We start from the raw sequence: 21,755 nt of genomic DNA, 5'->3' as shown, positions 1-21,755 counted from the left end.
TCTCGCAAATATGCCCCTCCCTCCATACAATCTTGCACATATGCTCCCCCCAGTATATTATCTCGCACATATGCTCCCCCCAGTATATTATCTCGCACAGCCGCCCCGCTCCATACAATTTCACACAGCAGCCCCCTCCCCAGTATATAATCTCGCACATATGCCCCCCTCCATACAATCTCACACAGCAGCCCCCCAGTATATTATCTCACACAGCCGCCCCGCTCCATACAATTTCACACAGCAGCAGCCCCTCCCCAGTAGTCACATCCCCCCCTCTCCAGTAATCACATCCCCCTCCCCCAGTATATTATCTCACACAGCAGCAGCCCCTCCCCAGTAGTCACATCCCCCTCCCCCAGTATATTATCTCACACAGCAGCAGCCCCTCCCCAGTAGTCACATCCCCCCCTCCCCAGTAGTCACATCCCCCCCCTCCCCAGCACTGTCAGACTCTCTCCCCTCTCAGTGCTGCAGACGCCACTGAGCAGAGCAGCCATCCCTGACCTTCCTACTCTGCAAACAGTCAGCTAGTGAATAGCAGAGCGCACTGGCTGCCGGGTCACGTGATAGTGTGACGTCAGGAGGTCCTTAGGAGTATTTAGCCTTTACCAGAGCACATGGCCAGCCACGAGGGTATAGCATCCTGATAAGGTATAGTATTCTGACAGAACACCCCCCCCCCCCGCCCAATGAGAAGCTGTCAAGTCTCCGGCCAATCAGAATAAGCGCACCCGTTCACACCCCTAGAGTGACCCGGAAGTGTTTGCAGCACGTGACAGCCATGAGCTGGGAGCAGAGATCTGTACGATGAACCTGTTACCGAGGAGCAGTAAGGAGTTCTCCTCCAGCGAGTACTGGGAGCAGTTCTTCAGGCGCAGGGGGGAGCGGGCCTTTGAGTGGTATGGCGGGTACCTGGAGCTGTGTGCTGTGCTGCACAAGTACATTAAGCCTAAAGACAAGGTAGGAGCTGCGCCCTCTGCTGTCCCTGCTCATAGCTGTGCTGCTGCTGCAAAGTTTGTGGAACTACATGGCCCAGCATGCTCGTAATAATTATTATGTTACTGAGTAAATGTGATGCCAGTGCTAGATTTTGAGACTAAAGCCCAGTATGAATGGTCTGCAGCCCTGGACTGACCTGGTGAAGGCAGTGACAGCCTGCATTCTGCTGACAGCCTTCAGCACTCCGACTCCCAGCATGCACACTTTCTTGGCTGTTCTTGCGACTCCCATGGAAGTGAAAGCAGGTTTCTGGGAGTTGTAGTTTCAGAACTGCTGGAGCGCCGGAGGTTGCTGATCCCTGGTCTATATGATCAGATGACCAAACTCAACTTTGGGCTATTCCTCTATTATTCCAGCTAGAAGTTTGTATTGGAGCTTGGTGTTACGCGTTGAGCACATGTCCCTCCAAAGGCTCCCACTCTGACTGGCACAGTCTATAACCCTATGCTGCTGCCAGTGTCAGACTGTACAAGTAGGATGGGACTGGTAGCACCCAGTTGTAATGTATTTGTACCTTTTATTCATAAACTTCTAGCAGGAATAATAAAGAGTGGACAAGATATGTTATATGAGAAGATGGTCTTCCTGAAGTGCACACTGCGCAGCCGGAGAATGGAAGACAGAAATGATTAACACGTAGAACTGTCCTACTAGAGCAGGGATCGGCAACCTCCGGCACTACAACTCCCAGAATGCTTCATTCACTTCTGTGGGAGTTAGAAGAACAGTCGAGCATGTTTGCATGCTGGGAGTTGTAGTTCACAGCAGCTGGAGTGCTGATCCCTGTACTAGCGGTAGGTCCTCTTTAGATAAAGCCTATTGTCTCGTTCCCCCTTCTCCTGTAGATTCCCTCATGGGCTCTGTACTATCACCCCTTTTTGTACATAACAAGTCGTTTTAAATTAAAGGGGTCATCAGGGTTTGTGATATTGATTGCCCATCCTCAGGGCAGCAGTAGCTGATTGCCAGGTTCTGACGCCTGGCAGGCCCCCTGCTGATCAGCTGTTTGGAGAGGCGATGGAGCTCTGGTGAGTCTGTGCCTGCCCGGTCAACAATGCGGCTGCAGCGTTCGCCAGAGGGCCACAGCCTCTTCACAGCTGATCAAGAGTAAGGGCTCTTTCGCACGAGCGGATGTGAAAGAGGGCTCTTTCAACCAAGCCCCGTTCCGGACAGCAGAGACACCGAGCAGTAACATGACTGATAATGCTCCGTGCCTCTCTGTGACCTTTTTACTACAAAATCACAGTGAGATAAAGTTGTAGTAAAAAGGTCACCGAGATTTCTCCTCCACCGGGCTGGTGGGTCTTCTTCTGGACTCATTTCTTTCATCTGTTTGTACACAAAGAAGTCATTGGTCATTGTAAAGCATTGCTGTAGGGCTTTTGTCAGATGATGTATCTTCGGTACCCACAGAACCACCCGCTGACCCCCTTTTTTCCGTCACAATATTAGCCAACAAGCTTTTGAGATCTTATATATTTTTTCTTAGTAACTTGTGCCACTGCAAGTTCTTCATCTTTCTGTTCTGCTCCGCTCCTTGCTATGGTATTTCTGGACACTAGCCTCAGGATAGGTCCTCGATATTCTAGTCCAGTTCAGTTATTTTCTTATGTAATACATTTACAGATATGACTTGTTGGTAACTTGGTTGTGTATCCTCTCTTATTTCTGCCAGGTCTTGGTTGTGGGATGTGGGAACTCCGAGTTGAGTGAACGACTCTATGATGCCGGATGCCAAAATCTAACAAACATAGATGTGAGCGAGGTGGTCATTCGACAGATGAACGAGCGCAATGCCAGTAGACGGCCCAACATGACTTACCAACTGATGGATGCCACCAAGACTACATTTACAGATTCCCAGTTCCAAGCTGTGCTAGATAAGGGGACGCTGGATGCAATACTCACTGACACTGACGCTGGCACCCTGGACACCGCCACCCAGTTACTGACTGAAATTGGCCGAGTCCTCCAGTGTGGCGGGCGCTATCTTTGTGTATCCCTGGCTCAAGCCCATGTGCTGGAGAAGCTGGTCACACAGTTTTCTCAAGGAGGATGGATGGTTCGTATTCACCAGGTTTCTGGGAATGTCAGTCAGGAGTCTGGCAGCCAGTTTCCCCTGCCCGTGTTTGTATTTGTAATGACTAAAGTTAAGCAGATGCCAGGGTTCCCTCAAGTCTTGGAGATGATGCCAGAGGAAGAGAGTGGCAAATCTGTGCGCTGTGGAAGCCCTAATGAATTGATGGACATGGTGAAGGAAAGACAGAGCTATGCACTGATCCGAACCCGCTTGACACAGAACCAGAGTTCTTCAGAGGTGTCCCTGGACTTATGTGATGGGGTCTCTGGAAAAACGCGTTATACCTTTCATGTGGTGGATTGTCCAACGATACGCTCTCACGCCAATCACTTTGCTATATTTATCGGTGAGTATCTGTAAAAGCAGGAAATGCCGCTTAAAGGGATTGTACAGCCATTACATATTGGTCACCTATCCTCAGGATAGGTCATCCTTATCAGATCGGTGGTGGTCTGACTTCCAACACCCTCCAATCAGCAGTTTTTAGAAGAGGGGGTGCTCGTGTGAGAGCTGCTTCCTCTTCAATATTACACTGCCCATTGTCTCGGAAGTCTTGGCACCGTGTAATTACAAGTGCTCATTCCAAGTCACTGGAGGTCTGTGAAGGTTCTCCTTCACAGACTGAAGCATGAGTCACCAGTATTTAAAGCTGGATATTTGGATGAGAGAGCCAGTCGGTTGACCAGTGGACTGTCCTCAGGAGAAAGTACAAGTCCAGTTGCTTTGACTTATTAATACTGATATGTTGTCATAAGCTTTGATCTTTTTCTTTGCAGTCTTCTACATCTTGTACTTCTTTCACAGTTCCACAAGGAAGGGAAACGGAGTGGCTTTTTGGTTCAGAGACAGGACGGAGACAATTGGCAACAGGCGTCGGATTCCATCGCCTGCTAATTGTGGCCTTGCATAGAGATCAGCAGTATGACAGCATGGAAGCCATTCAGTCCGAGTTGTCTGCCAAAGTGCTGGAACTTGCTCCACCAGGGTTGCCCGATAATCAGCAGGTAAGGCCCAGGAACACCATTATCTTTATAAGGTGATCCTGTAGATGCCTTCAAATCTCTCCTTGATCTGCCGCCAGCAAACAATAATTTTTTAGCATGTCAAAAGATTTGGATTGCCCCGTGATCGAGCGTTTGCTTGTTCACCGGGTAATCGACGGCAGTATTACACTGGCAGATGATCGCTAACAAGCTTTCAAGCAAACGCTCGTTATCGTTTATCTGCTGAAACATCGTCAGGTGTAAAACAGCCCTTTAAAGGGGTTGTCTCACTTCAGCAAATGGCATTAATCATTTAGACAATGTTAATACAAGGCACTTTCTAATGTATTGTGATTATCCATATTGCTTCCTTCAAATTATAGACTGCTCATTTCCATGGTTACGACCACCCTGCAATCCATGGTGGTCGTGCTAGCACAATATAGGAAAAATCTCTCTGGCCTTTCTGGTGGCTAGGACCGTGGGAGCTCACATGGGCCAGAGCTTTTTCCTATAGAGTTCAAGCATGGCCACCACTGCTGGATCGCAGGTTGGTCATAACCATGGAAACGAGGAGTATATAATGTGATGGAAAAATGAATCCAGCCAGCAAAGGAAGCAATATGGATGATGACGATACAAAAGTAAGTGCCTTGCATTAACATTGTCTACATGATGAATGCCATTTGCTGAAGTGAGACAACCCCTTTAAGGATAGTGAAGGTGGTTGCACTGAAATGCCACAGGCTTGGATTTCTGTCGACTGTCCACGCGACCACCTCCACTATACTTAGTTGCGACGTAGCAGCGCAGCATTGCGATCTCACACGAACCGTGCAGCCACAGGTTAGCGATGGTGTATGCCACAATAGCTGAGTAAGAAAAATGACAAACTATAGTGCACGCCGTCACTGTGGCATAATTTGTGACTTTTCACTTATCATGCCTGGTGCGGCCTCATGTGGGCCGTCGGCTTTAGTATAATTTACACCAGAAACAATTGTAGTTCAAATCTACGCCGACTCGTAGCCGGTGTTGATTTGAATTTCTGGTATGTGAAATGCCAGAAGATGTGCCAGTTGTATTGAGAGAGCTGTGCCTCTTCATAAGTTTGGCGCATTTTCCGCTGATGGGCTCTGTAATAATACTGGCGTATGTAATGTCAGTCTCAATATGCCCCCCCTAGCCTAGTACACAGGGTTTCGGAGCCGTTTGAGAACACTGGCTAGAGGTATATGGGGGGAATATGATGAGGTAGACGTTTGCAGGCTGTTGCGGTGTACTAGATCTGCGGTTATCGCTTGGTTGTGTTTTCTCGTAGTGTAACCTTGTTTCTGACTGTAAAAGTGAAGCAGACCACTTCTCGGCTTTTTTTACCACGTTTTATGATGCTTTGCTGTTTTTGCACAGGTTCCGTTTTTGTCAGCTGGTGGAGACATTGGAATCCGGACGGTCCAGTATCGCGGCAGGAGTGAACTCAGCGGGGAGTATGTGGTGGAGGACGTACGAGGCGATGGAACAAGCTATTTTAGGCGTCTTATTTTCCTCAGTAACCAAAATGTAGTCCAGTCTGAGGTTCGGCTACTGCCAAGTAACACTCACAGTGGTAAGAACGACAAGTCCTTCATGTTAGCTCTTAGCTTAGCAGAGCAGGCACAGGCAGGAGCCCACTCGGCTCAGCTAATCCTGGCATAGCGCATGGTTACAGGGTACTCATGTGCTATGCCAAGGGGGGCAGGAGCAGCCCGTTCTCACCGCGCTGCAGCCCCATTCATAAAGTATACAGTCCGTACTCCGTACACCGCTGAGCTGTCAGCGGTGTACAGCAAAGTACATTTTAAGCGACCATGGAATGGGACGCTGTAGGGACGGAAAAGTCTATTAAAAATACAAAATACATTAATAAAGTATATTACAAAAAGTGTTATTACTCTTTAAAGGGAATCGATCACCAGGGACCTCCCTATAAAACGGTTGGCATAGACACATAGCTGTGGTTCACCTGATTTAAAACGCTGGTTTTGTTTTGTTGATCCGAGGCGCTGTTCCCGAGTTATGATACTTTTTCTAAATATGGCAATTAGGTGTTTGCGCTATTTGCATACAAGTGCCACCCCTATCTGCAGCCAGCTCCTCCCTCGATGCTTTGCCACTGTCTGGCCCTGTCAATCAAAGCGGCCAGGGAGGGACTGGGCACGGAAAGAAGCTTGGGTGCAATAAGAGCAATGGTGACGCCCCCATAGCACAAAAGGCCCGATTTGCATATTAAGAAAAAGTATCATAACTCAGGAATGGAGCCTCCAATCAAGAAATGAAATACAGCGTTCTAATCGGGTGAACCACAGCTATGTGCCTATGCAAACCATTGGATAGGGAGGTCGCTGGTGGCAGATTCCCTTTAATGGATTTCTGGTTTACTGTAGACTGCATCTACTTTTAATGCACGCCCATATGGATCAGATTGAGGTTATGCTCACACTTTTTCTTTGTTTTTTTGTTATACCCTATGCCCTGGGAAATGGCGGCAGACTGGGAACTTAAAGTGGACCTGGAAAAAATACTAAAAGTTACCCCGTTTTGTAGTCTGGTCCAAATTGATGGAAGGCAGGGCCAGCAATACCATATTGTGGCACATTATACCACCTCAACAGAGCCACATACCACAGTCCATCACATAATACTGCCAGCAGCACAAAATACATTCCCAAAAACTTCCACGAGGAGGGCTCGGGGGCCCCCTGGCCATTGGCCCACCAGGAAATTTCCCTGTAAGGTCTACGGCCAATCCACCCCTGCTGGGAAAGCTCCTAACACAAAGGCTGAACGTATCCATGGGCCCTCATTTACCCTTCAATGACCAGTGGCCTTTTAGCTTGTGTCAGGCTGGTATGCCTCGATATATAGGTTTTGATCTTCTGTCACCAAGAAGATCTCTGATGAACCAGACACAATGCCTTATAGCGCTAGCCCGACTGAATGTAATGGTGCATTTCACTTAGCAATCTATCACGTCATTCTAGAGAAAAATACTTTTAATGGGGTTTTCCCATATCCTTTACCCACACGCTGTTCTGCGCCGGTTGCATAGCTTCCTTTCACTGCCATGGGCGTTACGGGAGAAGCAGTGCGCCGGCCGTTTCCATAACTCCACCTCCATGGGCCAGCGCTTACTGTAGGTCAATCCTAGCCGAGATGGGACATCCCATTTGACAGTGAATTTCCTGGTCACAGGCTCCCTTTTAAAGGGGTTTTCCAATTATTATTATTTTTTTAACGCATTCCCTTGTCTAGCTGCGTGCCGTCAACATTGCAGCGGCAGTGCAGTGTAACTACAGCTGGTGCAGCCCATTAAAGCGAATGGGACAGAGCAGTGCTTCCGCAATGTCAACGGCGTGCAGGTAAACAACGTAGGGAACGCAGTGCTTGCAAGACGAGAGCAGCTGATCAGCGGGGGAGTCCGACACCCGCCGATCTGATATTGATGGATTTATTATATTATATTATTACACCTTTGGTCGAACATGCAAGGTTTGTACTGGGTCCGCCATTCTGATCACTTTTAGTTACAGGAGTTTCTTTCATTGTAGGTCAGAAAAAGAAGAGAAAAGACAAGAAGAAGCAGCAGACACCAACCGGCAAGGTAGAGCCAGAAACGACACATGTGATTGACAAGAGCTACCTCTGCTGTGAACACCATAAAGCCATGATTTCTGGGCTCTCACTCCTTCACAATCCTGGAGTAGCTCCAGGTATAATCTAATGTTCCTTAATGGCTAAGAAGGCTTGGGATGAGAATCTGGAGATAGGAGTGGAAGAAGTAGGGTGCTCCATGTCAGGGCAGGATGCTAGAAGGCCTGTAATCTGATGCCCGTTCTTGTCTTATGCTGGACTGCCATCACCAGCAGTCTTGGGCTACATTCACACGACCGTATATGTTTTGCAGTCCGCAAATTGCGGATCCTCAAAACACGGATACTGGCCATGTGCTTTTCGCATTTTGCAGAACGCACGTGGTCGGCCCTATGATAGAAATGCATATTCTTGTCCGCAGTTGCGGGGAATAGGATATGCTCTATCTTTTTTGCTGGACCATTGAAATGAATGGATCTGCATCCGTTCCACAAAGCACGGTCTTCTGAATGCCTCCTTATACAGAGTGAATGGCTCAGCATCACTCCTGCTCGACCTGACACTCCATTCAGGAGAGTAGGATCCCCATTCTTGTGATTTGTGGGGGTCCCAGCATTAGAACTCCACTGATCATGATATTTATCCCCTATATTGTGCGTGTGGTATGAATTTGTGTCGTGGAAAAAGCCATTTCAAATGAGTTTTCCCATTTCAATATCTGGTGCATATCGCTAGGATAGGTGCAGTGCCGCGCTCCCGGGGTTCGAACGGCTCACCCTGTCCAGTCGCTACGACAGCCTCAGGCCTTCTGAAGACTCCAAGACCTGCCATAGCAAAGCTCAGGCATGGCTGCATAGGAACATAGTGGATCTCCCATAGGCTGCAATGTTAAAGGGAACCTTTTACCATGAAAATGCAAAATCCACAGGCAGCATGTTATAGAGCAGGAGGAACTACAAATTAATATATAGTTTTAGGGGAAAAGATTCAGTAAATACTTTTATATTTGAAGTGTTATGGGCATTTTGGGATGCAGTGATGCTAATGATGGTTCTTTTTTTAATTGATTATTTTTTAATATGAGGAAATGGGCTGATTTGAAGAAAGCAGGGAGTGACAAATGGGGGAAAAAAACAGAAAATGGCTGTGTCCCTTGGATTCGGGATTCATCTCTCCTGATGGTTTTTAGAAGTGTGTTGAAGCTTTTCAGTGCAAAGTCTGAAATGCCTGAAAAGAGGTGACCTGATCCCAATTATATAAATGTCGGACGATGAGGAGGTGGCCGTCTCCAGCTGCACATTGACTGGATGGAGCTGCTCACATCAGAACAATGAGAACTAAACCAAGTCTAGACGGTTTGTTTCGGACTTTCTGTATTCTAGAATTGCGAGGTGCAGTTTGTGTGACTTAGTCTCGTCCTTCTTTTGCAGACCACCACACCTCTGTACTGGTGGTAGGGCTCGGCGGAGGCAGTCTGTCACTCTTTATTCATGACTACTTCCTGGGCTCACAAGTCGAAGCTGTTGAAATTGATTCCGCGGTCCTGGATGTCGCCAGCTGCTGGTTTGGGTTCTCTCTGGACGATCGTTTGAAGGTTCATCTTGCTGATGGTCTATCTCATATAAATGACCTGGCCGAAAAAGGTAAGGGGTTTGTTATTTCTGCTCTGTTATTGACTGCTTATATACAGGTATATGCTGTACGATGCTGCATACAGGTAGTTGGTTCTTTAAAGGGATTATCTTTTTTTTTTTTTTTTTGTCATGTCCCCTGTTGATGATGGGGTTTTCTGTACCGGGCCAGTGTAGCGCTTCCCGGTCTAAATAGGTTGCGGGTACTTCCGGGTTCACACACCGTACATTCGGCACATTGTCCTGGGCCAGCTACAATCCGCAATGTACGCGGGTTGCACATGCGCAGTCGGGAAGTTTCGGGTGCTAACTGATCACATCCCCCCCCAATGCTCCCTGACCATGCATCCACAAACTGTATACATTGCAGATCATCTATACTAGCGCTATAATCCACATCAACAGGGGGCATGATTTAAAAAAAAAAAACAACAGAATAACCCCTTTAACAGCCTTGTCTGGATACCAGTTTTTGGTGATGTCGTTTGTTAATTTTTCATGTCTCATTCTATATTTAACAAATCCTACAATTTTCCCAGTGACCTTATAATAGGCTTTCTGTTCTTCCTGTTTTGCACAGATCACTTTTCAGCAGTCATTTCATTATCATAAAATGCAGGATTACAATGAAAGATATCGCATATATATATATATATATATATATATATATATATATATATAATACAGTATCCACAGTTCACATTAGGTGATAGGAAAAGCTGCAAAAAATAAATAAAATAAAAAACACGAATATATATGAAAAAGGCTCATGTTTGGAGCCGAAACGTTGCACCACCTGGGTGAATAAAGGTTTCATTTGCTTTTATCTACCAGAGTGCCGCTCATTTTCTATATATATATATATATATATATATATCAGGAGGTGTGGCGGCCTCTCTGTTGGATGATATAATTAACCCATCCGCTTCAGAACATTTTTAAATTAGGTGACGTGTATAGCTGACCATGTGTACCCTGCTCATGTGTCACTTTGTGCCAGCAAACTTTCCAACAGGTCATTGCCTGCTCACCCTGAGAGATAATAATGGTAGCAGGCAGTGTTTTTATGGGTTTAGCTTTTCTTGATAGTAAATGCCCACGAATGGCATAGAAATAAGTTTACAGTTAGGTGGACATCCATATTGAGGTCTCCTTGCTGTTGGTGGATGGGCCCAGTTACTATAGGATCAAAAAATATATCTGTTAAGAACCTCTGATTAGATGAGGTAATAGTCTGTATATAGATCATACACAGTTACTTTAGAGAATGCTGCTATACCTAGGTTCCCCTTTAACTATGACTATGTGCACTTGAGTTTTTTTTCTACCATGCAGGATGCACTGATTAATTTTTTATTTTTGAAGCGCTCATTTACTCCACCTTTTTAAAGTGGCCCAGTCTAATCGCTGCACGGGAAAGCAGTGGCTTGCCTCTGGCAAGTGAGCCGCTCTCCTGCTTTAACAGCCGAGACCGGCAGGAGCTCCGATCTGGGCTGTTTAACCCCTTAAATGGCAACCGCCACATGTAAACTGTTACAGAGGGAGTGGACTCGGGATGCAGACAGGCCTACCACCAGCATTTCCCAGCAGGCGTAGGAATAGCGCAATGTATTTTAGAAGCGATCAAAAGATCACCTATTATAGTTTGTACGACGCTAGAGCGATAGGCAAACATGGCGCCCGCTCGCATGTGCAGCGGGCATCATGGCTGGCAGGGCTCTGCTGTTTCAAACAGCAAAGACTTGCCGCTAATTACCGCGAACGGCAATAATGCCGATCGCGGTAATATAAGGCTTTCGATGCCGTGATCAAGTGAGATCACGGCATCTAAATGCGCAAAACCCTGGACGCTGGCGGTTCCAGCAGTGTTACCGGCATCCCCTGCAGCCAATGGGGATGCCGGTAATTGGTTGCAATGTACTCCGCCTCGCTGAGGAGGCTGAGAACATTCAAGCTACAATTCTTTATTTGGCCACCAGATGGCAGGCCAACATAAGAAATGAGCAATTCTCAGTAATAAGTCCAGTTTAAAAATACATGATTGTTCCAAATTAAAAATATGATTTTGTAGGCTCAAATACGCGTTCAGTAGATATAACTATAAAAAAGTTAAGGGGGTCAGAATATGGTGATGTAAAAAAATAAATGTTTTACACTATTTATACATAAAAAACCTATACATATACATATGGGGTATTGTTGTTATCGTACTGACCCAGAGAATGAAGGGTATGGGTCAGTTTTACCGCAAATGGAACACCATGCAAACAAAACTAGTAAAACGGTGGAGGATTTTTTTTTTTTTTTTTGTTTTTTTATTTCGCACCTTTTGGAATTTTTTTTACTGCTTCCCACTACATTGTATGCCCTAATCGATGGTGGCATTAGAAAGTACAACTTGTGATAAAATCTGAGACACTTAGCCAATATATTTTGATCAAAACACATCTGTGCCCGCCTACCAAGCTCCAAGGTGGTCTCAGGTCAGGCAGGTCCTACGCTAAACCTACCTAAGCCATTGGGCTTCTATGTTCAGGAGCATAGACTCTGCACATATGGTGTGCTGCTCCTAGTCTGTGCGGGCACACATGTGTTTTTATCAAAATATATTGGCTAAGTGTCTCAGATTTTATCATATCAGAGTGAGGACTTTGTCCATATATAATGCTCATACAGCTTTGTGAACGGATATATAAAAAGTTATGGAGTCAAGGAAGAAAAATGATAACTCAAACTCTGGTATCCTAAGGGTTATATGCAAGTAAAAAACACACCTTTTTTTCCATTGAAAAAACGCCTTATAATGGAAAAAATTGTATGTAATTTATCCCGTACGGTAAACGCTGTAAAAAAAAAAGAAAAAAAGAAATGCCAGAATTGCTGCATTTTACTTGGTCTCCACGAAAAAAAACTGAATAAAAAGAGATCAAAAAGAGCTATGTACTCCAAAATGATACCAATGAAAACTACAAGTTCTGCAAAAATCAAGCCCTCACACAGCTCTATAGAAAGAAAAATACAAAGTTATGGGTCTTGGGATGTGGCAATGCAAAAACATTTCCTTCTTTCTTCTTTAAAAAACAAAAAAGTTCTAAAGTAGTAAAAAGTACTGACCCAAAGAATAGCTGTTATGTTATTTATTCTAAAAAATGAACGTCGCTAAATTTATAATGTACTGGGGGGGGTAGTATTGCTGTTTTTTTTTTTTTTTATCATCTCCCTCTAAGGGTCCATTCACACGTCCGTTGTTTCTTTCCTGATCTGTTCCGTTTTTTGCGGAACAGATCTGGACCAGATCTGTACCCATTCATTTTCAATGGGTCCTGAAAAAAAAAATCAGACATTGGGCTTTTTCAGGACCCATTGAAAATGAATGGGTACAGATCTGGTCTAGATCTGTTCCGCAAAAAACGGAACAGATCAGGAAAGAAACAACGGACGTGTGAATGGACCCTAAAAAGGAGTTAATAAAAGTTAATCAGCGAGTTATGTGTACCCCATCCGCTGGTCATTAAAGGGGCCGAGCTGCAATACCAAGCATGGCCACTATACAATGCACTGGGCTGTGCTTGGTGAGCTGAGAGAAGACTGCGGCGCCTTCTCAGACAGATGATCGATGGGGATTCCAGGCATCGGACCCCCACCAATCAGTAGTAAAATCTCAAACTCTTTTAAAGCCCAAAACAGGCTGGTCAAGGGATTAAAGGAGAAAGTACTCTTTAAGGCCCCTTGCAGACGAGCGTGTCCGGATGCGTTGCTTCTGTGATCAGGGAAAATCGCGCGAGTGCGTATGCAATTTCAGTCAGTTTTGCGTAGCTCAGTTTTTTCTACGCGAGTGCAATGTGTTTTGCACGTGCGTGAGAAAAAACTGATTGTGGTACCCAGACCCGAACACGGACTTCTTCACTGAAGTCCAGGTTTGGGTTTGGTGTTCTGTAGATTTTATTAATTTCCCTTAGAACATGGTTAAAAGATAAAATAATAGCATTCTTAATAAAGAACGCTTACTAAAATGTGGCATGAGGGGTTAAAAAATTAACTCGCCTCATCCTCTTGTTCGCGCAGCCGGCATTTTCTTCTTTCAGGACCTGCAAAAGGACCTTTGATGACATAGGATCTTCTATCTTCATTTAGCAGGACCTGCGCTGACGTCACCCCGATCACCACGTGGTGAGCGCAATTATGTCATCAAAGGTCCTTTGGCAGGTCTTGGAAGAAGAAGAAGAAAGAAAGAAAGAAGATGTTAGCTGCGCGAACAAGTGGATGAGGTGAGTTAATTTTTTAACCCCTCATGCCACATTTTACTAAGCATTATGTATTAAGAGTGCTATTATTTTCCCTTATAACCATGTTATAACGGAAAATAATACAGTAAATTGACTTTAATCAATTTACTAACATAATCTCCTAGCAACCATGTGTGAAAATCGCTTACGGATTTATGCAATTTTTTTTTTTTTTTATGCATCCCCATTCATTTCTATGGGGCCTGCGTTGCGTGAAAACCGCAGAATATAGAGCATGCTGCGATTTTAACGCAAAGCACAAGTGATGTGTGAAAACCACCGCTCCTCTGCACAGCCCCAATGAAGTGAATGGGTCCGGATTCAGTGCGGGTGCAATGCGTTCACCTCACGCATTGCCCCCGCGCTAAATTCTCGCCCGTGTGAAAGGAGCCTAATTGTTTTTCATTTTCCCTTCTATCTAGGAAAAGCTTCTTATGACGTGGTGATGTTCGATGTGGACAGCAAAGATAGCAGCCTCGGTATGAGCTGCCCACCGCCTGCTTTTGTGGAGAAGAAGTTTTTACGGAACGTCCACAAGATCTTGAAGGATGATGGTAATGTAGTTCTTACATGATGTCTGCAATCTTTACTCAGGTCATGCCTGTTATTTCATCTGTTTTGTTCCCCTATGCAACTTCTCACTATACCATTATGCAGATTTGATGCTTTGTCTTTGCACATGTCAGCGGTTTAGGCGGGATGTCCTCATTATATTCTTCACATTTGGAGAATCAAGTTCCCCATTCTGTTTCTTTGACACTTTTTTAAAGTATGCTTCACCATCAGTTCTAGTGAAAGGGTCCATGAGTTCTCAGAAAACTTTTGATAAATCACAGCGATGCAAGCGCTTCTCTCTCCTCGTTCTAGCAATCAGCAGGGGTCAGCCCCTCATCGATCAAAACTTTTAATATGTCACTATGACATATCAAATGTTTTCTAAAAACTCAGTGATTCTTTAACCCCTTAAGGACGCAGGGCGTATCGGTACGCCCTATTTCCCGAGTCCTTAAGGACTCAGGGCGTACCGGTACGTCCTAACTTGAAATCAGTATTCCGGCGCCCGAGGGGTTAAACGGAACGGGATTTCGGCTGAAATCCTTCAGCCGGCATCCTGTGACAACGCCAGGGGGGGTCATGTGACCCCCCCGTGTCGGCGATCGCAGCAAACCGCAGGTCAATTCAGACCTGCGGTTTGCTGCGCTTTTTGCAGTTTCTGATGCCCGCGGTCCCTGACCGCGGGGATCAGAAACTTTTGAGTGCCTATAATCTATATTTTTCACCCACCACCCGCCGGCATAAAATCGTGCAGGGGTGCAGGGGGGGGGTGTCGCATGCGGTGGGGGCGTTGCGGGAGGCGGGCGGTGCGGCAGGCGGGATCGCGATCCCCCGCCCGCCTCCCCATGAACGATCGTTGGCTTCTAGTGGTTATACCAGGGTGCCAGCACATTGCTGGCACCCTGGTATAAACGGCTGACATCTGTGCAGATGTCAGCCGTTTAACCCTTTCCATACCGCGGTCCGTACGGACCGCTGTATGGAAAAAGTTAACTGTCGTCGGTCAGGGAGCTCCCTCCCTCTCCATCGGGGGGCTGCTGTGCCTTTGCAGCCCCCCGATGGAGAGGGAGAGAGCCCCCAGAGAGCCCCCCTCAGCCCCGTGCTTACCCTTCCCCGTCTGCGAAGTTCTGAGCAGACGGGGAGGGTTCCCATGGCAACAGGACGCCTGCTCAGGCGTCCTGCTGTCCATGGTGCTGAACAGATCTGTGCTAAAAGCACAGATCTGTTCAGTGTAAGTAAAATACAGTACAGAACAATATATATTGTTCTGTACTGTATTATACAGACATCAGACCCACTGGATCTTCCAGAACCAAGTGGGTCTGGGTCAAAAAAAAAGTGAAAAAAAGTGAAAAAAGTTAAGATAAAAAAAAAACATTCATCACTGAATAAAAATTAAAAAAATTAAATACACTACACATATTAGGTATCGCCGCGTCCGTAACGACCTGATCTATAAAACGGTCATGTTACTTTCCCCGCACGGTGAACGCCATAAAAATAAAAAAATAAAAACTATGAGAAAATTAAAATTTTGCCCACCTTACTTCCCAAAAAAGGTAATAAAAGTGATCAAAAAAGTCATATGTACGCCAAAATAGTACCAATCAAACCGTCATCTCATCCCGCAAAAATCATACCCTACCCAAGATAATCGCCCAAAAACTGAAAAAACTATGGCTCTCAGACTAAAGAAACACTAAAACATGATTTTTTTTGTTTCAAAAATGAAATCATTGTGTAAAACTTACATAAATAAAAATAAAGTATACATATTAGGTATCGCCGCGTCCGTATCAACCGGCTCTATAAGAATATCACATGATCTAACCCCTCAGGTGACCACCGTAAAAAATAAAAAATAAAAACGGTGTAAAAAAAGCCATTTTTTGTCATCTTACGTCACAAAAAGTGTAATAACAAGCGATCAAAAAGTCATATGCACCCCAAAATAGTGCCAATTAAACCGTCATCTCATCCCGCAAAAAATGAGACCCTACTCAAGATAATCGCCCAAAAACTGAAAAAACTATGGCTCTTAGACTATGGAGACACTAAAACTTTTTTTGGTTTTAAAAAGGAAGTTATTGTATAAAACTTATATAAATAAAAAAAATTGTATACATATTAGTTATCACCGCGTCCGTGACAACCTGCTCTATAAAATTACCACATGATCTAACCTGTCAGATGAATGTTGTAAATAACAAAAAAAAAAAAAAAGTGCCAAAAAAGCTATTTCTTGTTACCTTGCCGCACAAAAAGTGTAATATAGAGCAACCAAAAATCATATGTACCCTAAACTAGTACCAACAAAGCTGCCACCTTATTCCGTACTTTCTAAAATGGGGTCACTTTTTTGGAGTTTCCACTCTAGGGGTGCATCAGGGGGGCTTCAAATGGGACATGGTGTCAAAAAAACCAGTCCAGCAAAACCTGCCTTCCAAAAACCGTATGGCATTCCTTTCCTTCTGCGCCCTGCCGTGTGCCCGTACAGCGGTTTACGAACACATATTAGGTGTTTCTGTAAACTACAGAATCAGGGCCATAAATAATGAGTTTTGTTTGGCTGTTAACCCTTGCTTTGTTACTGGAAAAAAAATATTAAAATGGAAAATCTGCCAAAAAAGTGAAATTTTGAAATTGTATCTCTATTTTCCATTAAATCTTGTGCAACACCTAAAGGGTTAACAAAGTTTGTAAAATCAGTTTTGAATACCTTGAGGGGTGTAGTTTCTTAGATGGGGTCACTTTTATGGAGTTTCTACTCTAGGGGTGCATCAGGGGGGGCTTCAAATGGGACATGGTGTCAAAAAAACAGTCCAGCAAAATCTGGCTTCCAAAAACCAAACGGCGCACCTTTCACTCTACGCCCCGCTGTGTGGCCGTACAGTAGTTTACGGCCACATATGGGGTGTTTCTGTAAACGGCAGAGTCAGGGCAATAAAGATACAGTCTTGTTTGGCTGTTAACCCTTGCTTTGTTAGTGGAAAAAATGGGTTAAAATGGAAAATTAGGCAAAAAAATGAAATTCTCAAATTTCATCCCCATTTGCCAATAACTCTTGTGCAACACCTAAAGGGTTAACAAAGTTTGTAAAATCAGTTTTGAATACCTTGAGGGGTGTAGTTTCTTAGATGGGATCACTTTTATGGAGTTTCTACTCTAGGGGTGCATCAGGGGGCTTCAAATGGGACATGGTGTCAAAAAAACAGTCCAGCAAAATCAGCCCTCCAAAAACCAAACGGCGCACCTTTCCCTCTACGCCCTACTGTGTGCCCGTACAGTAGTTTACGGCCACATATGGGGTGTTTCTGTAAACGGCAGAGTCAGGGCAATAAAGATACAGTCTTGTTTAGCTGTTAACCCTTGCTTTGTTAGTGGAAAAAATGGGTTAAAATGGAAAATTAGGCAAAAAAATGAAATTCTCAAATTTCATCCCCATTTGCCAATAACTCTTGTGCAATACCTAAAGGGTTAACGAAGCTTGTAAAATCAGTTTTGAATACCTTGAGGGGTGTAGTTTATAGAATGGGGTCATTTTTGGGCGGTTTCTATTATGTATGCCTCGCAAAGTGACTTCAGACCTGTAGTGGTCCCTAAAAATTTGTTTTTTGTAAATTTCTGAAAAATTTCAAGATTTGCTTCTAAACTTCTAAGCCTTATAACATCCCCAAAAAATAAAATATCAATCCCAAAATGCTACAAACATGAAGTAGACATATGGGGAATGTAAAGTCATCAAAATTTTTGGGGGTATTACTATGTATTACAGAAGTAGAGAAACTGAAACTTTGAAATTTTGCAAATTTTTCAAAATTTTTGGTAAATATGGTATTTTTTTATGCAAAAAAATTTACTTTTTTGACCCAATTTTAGCAGTGTCATGAAGTACAATATGTGACGAAAAAACAATCTCAGAACGGCCTGGATAAGTCAAAGCGTTTTAAAGTTATCAGCACTTAAAGTGACACTGGTCAGATTTGCAAAAAATGGCCAAGTCCTTAAGGTGAAATAGGGCTGAGTCCTTAAGGGGTTAATAATTGGCATCATGACACCCCCAATGTTCGGGTGAATTCACACACCTACATTTCTGCGACCGCCTTATTTATCTGAATGGAGTTAAATCAGCCCTAATCAGATAATGGAGCTTATTTCAGTTGCAGAAAAAGGTGTCTAGTTATGGTAAGACTATAGTGATGAGGTGGGTCTATTGGTGCAATCTCATAGGGGAGAAATATCATCTGCATTTGTGGTATGAGATGAGAATATTGTCTCTGAGACTCATCGCTGCCTTAGTAAATTTACTAAAGTGTGGGCAGCCTCAATCATGGCTAAAGGTCCTTTACACGGGCCGAGAATCTTAAAGGTAAACTCTGCAAGCGTTCGGCTTGTTAGCCATTATCTGGCGGTGTAAATGTACCGCCGGTTCATCGGATAATCCGATCGTTTGTGCGTACACAAAAATCATCGTTTGCTGGCAGCAGATTGTGCTATGTACACACGATCTCCTGCCGGCAAACAACGAGTCAGTATGGGGACGGGAGATGGCATTAGGGATCGCTCCTCCCCATACTCTGGAGGAGATCATGTAAATGCTGCGGTCTCCTCCACCAGCGCTTGCATCCTGATGATCTGCTGCTCTATTGTCCCACGTAAAGGGACCTTTAGGAAGGTATATAAAGAATACCAGGCTTTACCATTTAGATTGTTCTAGCATCTTTTATCATGGCCAGAGCTAAGATTGTACATGATACAGTAACATGGGCACCTAAGGGTGATGGATGGAACTCAGTGTTAGGGCTTATGCACCAGCCGTTCCGTGTATTGGGGTCCCTGATGCACGGGCAACATCCATGCAGATTCTGCAGACTGATCCAGACCGATTTCAACCTGGCCGCTTGTTTTTTTTTGTGGTGCCGAGGCACCGAGAGAAACCCCATGGAGGCACTCCGCTGTGCTTCCGTGGGGTTCTGTGCCTCCGTTCCACAATGCTCCTTCCGGATTGCGGATCCGTTGCAGGCCGCTATACGGGCACGGCCAGGCAATGGCCGTGTTCATGAGCCCTTATCTGTAGAACACGTGCCCAAAGATTCCATTGGTAAATGCTCTCTGTAGAAAACGCAGACGTTACACTGCAGGTGCAGTGTGAAAAGAGCCTAAGGGCTGTATTACACCTGCAGATAAGCATTACGATTGCCGAGAAGGAAGCGTTCAATCCTGATAATCACCTGCTCATTAGTGAAGGAGACCTCTGCATTTACATGCAGCGATCTCCTCCACAGTATCGGCAGGAGAAATCGCTAATGCCATCACTCATCACCATACAGAATCATTATTTGACAGCATGATCTGCCACCGGCAAACCGTGATATTATATTTATTTTTTTAGCCTGCATAAAAAATGTGATTGCCCGATGAACGATGGCACTTTTCCACAGGCAGATCATCACTATAGAGCATTCCGACGAACACTTGTTAGCGATGATCTGGCCGACCATCTGCAGGTCTAATGCAGCCCTAGGCCTGCATCTTTATGCTGCCCACTGGTTTAAATTCTAAGGCTACATTCACACGACGGCCATATTTAGAGCCTATCAAAAGTGAATGGGGCTATTCACTTGGCCTTTTTTAATGCCCAGTGAATCGTGGCTGGCAAAAAAATAGGACCTGTTTTTACCGCCAGATGGACCCCATTCAGTGGGACTGTTCTTAACGGTCGTTAGACAGGAGTGCATCATCCAACAGCCGTTAAAACGGGTACTCATCCGTTTGCAAGAGCAGAGGCAGTCATTTCTCTCTTGATGCAGAAGGAACTGTGCTCCCACCATGATGATGTCAGCATGAGCCCCCAGCATGATGACGTCATCACACTGGGAGCGCAGGTCCTTCTACATCAAGTTGAGAGTTAATGTACCTGCACATGCAAGTGGATGAAGTGAGTGCGCATAACAATAAAATTACAGCTGGGGGCCACTCTGGAGGACATTATTAATGCTGGGTGCTCTCTGGGGAATATTATTACTGTCGGCGGCCACTCTGGAGGACATTATTAATGCTGGGGGCCTCTCTGTGGGACATCATGTATACTTCAGGGGTTGGGATTTAAATTAAAAAAAATCTATGAAAATCAACCATTTTTAATGGCCATAAAAATTAAATCCAAAGCGGCCATGAAAAACTGACAGTTTTTTTTCACTACCAAATGGATGTAGCTTAAGTGTGGGTCTTTCAGATTTTTTTGCCTAGTGATATTGTCACAAACCGCTTTCTTCTCTTCTTTTAGGTATCTTCATACTGAACCTGGTGTGCCGGGACCCCGTGTTGAAGAAGAAAGTGATAAATACCATCCGTGAAGTTTTCCCACTGATTTATGTGCAAAAGATTGAGGATGAGGTGAATGAAATCCTGTTTTGCCGGCCTGTTTCTGATCAAAGTTGTGACCTCTCTGATCTAAAAGAGTCTGCAAGAAGCTTAGAGAAACGGTTAAAGAGACCAGGGATGCTCTGGGACGAAAGCTTTGTCCTTGCTGACATGTTCAAATCAGTCCACATCGTCTAGGATTGTGCGGAAATCACCAGTGGTCGCCTTAGCAAAGGAATACGTGGAGCAAATACTTTGTCGACATGGGGACAATGTAGAGAGAGCCCAAATCCACAAAGTATGGCGTCGGCTTTAATAAAATGTACCAATCTTATATGATCCAGTTTTTTTGTTTCTTGAATATAAATTTTCAAGGTCTATCAAGAAAAACGCAGCCGGCACTGCTGGGTGTGTATAACGTCTAATAGGCCCTTCAATGCACGAGACAAATAGTGACAGTGATCAGTGGTGCTCTGCTCCGCGTAATCAAAATAGAAACTTGTGGGTTAGAAGAAAAGGTAGCGGCTCTCACCGTTAACTTTGGCAGCTTTATTGAAGATAAAAAAGGTCGGACACAGGCACTGCACAAAAGGTCAGGCTACAGCCGTTTTGCGCACCTTCGTCAAGCCTTGACAAAGCGCAAGGTGCGCGAAACGACTGTAGCCTGACCTTTTGTGCAGTGCCTGTGTCCGACCTTTTTTATCTTCAATAAAGCTGCCAAAGTTCATTTAACGGTGAGTGCCGCTACCTTTTCTTCCTAAAGGGGGGACATGGATGTAGATCTTAGCGTATATGATGTTGCGCCCAGCCCCTTATGGGATATTATGAGAAATGGAGGACCCTGGAAGAAGACTGGTTGTCTAGAGGGACCTGGAGGTAGATCTAAGAACTGGTGCTGTGATCAGAACCATAAGAGATACTGGAATAAAATACATTGCTCTGAGAGAAGTGGTGGGCCTCTCAAAGGGGACTAAGTTGTCTGGAGAGACTTGCTTGTGGATCCCATTGAAGAAGAGAGTTGACTCTGAGGTCAATACCTCTGAGGGTCACTCATTAGGAGTATCAGAGCTTTGCTGCCCTGGGTGACCAGTAAGTGGAATTCTGTGGACTATATTCCCTTCACTGTGCATCTACTGGATTATATCCACGGACTGTTTTATTTCCTGTGGGGTAAGATTTTGTTTGGACAATTTGTTTCAAGAAAATAAAAATTATTGGGGCTGAT

At 44.7% G+C, this 21,755-nt stretch overlaps 1 protein-coding gene across 1 annotated transcript; it reads left to right on the top strand.

The window, feature by feature from the left end:
* The first annotated feature begins 764 nt into the window (after positions 1 to 764).
* On the top strand, positions 765 to 21,040 carry EEF1AKNMT (eEF1A lysine and N-terminal methyltransferase). Its single transcript, XM_040407705.1, has 8 exons — positions 765 to 963; positions 2,678 to 3,428; positions 3,887 to 4,086; positions 5,476 to 5,671; positions 7,653 to 7,814; positions 9,126 to 9,338; positions 14,035 to 14,166; positions 20,454 to 21,040. Exons 1-8 carry the CDS (start codon positions 811 to 813, stop codon positions 20,726 to 20,728), a joined length of 2,082 nt encoding a protein of 693 aa, XP_040263639.1. The 5' UTR covers positions 765 to 810; the 3' UTR covers positions 20,729 to 21,040.
* Positions 21,041 to 21,755: the final 715 nt, after the last annotated feature.

The sequence above is a fragment of the Bufo bufo genome, chromosome 9 (assembly GCF_905171765.1).
Source record: "Bufo bufo chromosome 9, aBufBuf1.1, whole genome shotgun sequence".
NCBI classification, from domain to species: Eukaryota; Metazoa; Chordata; class Amphibia; order Anura; family Bufonidae; genus Bufo; species Bufo bufo.
This window is presented reverse-complemented; position numbering and strand designations above follow the sequence as displayed.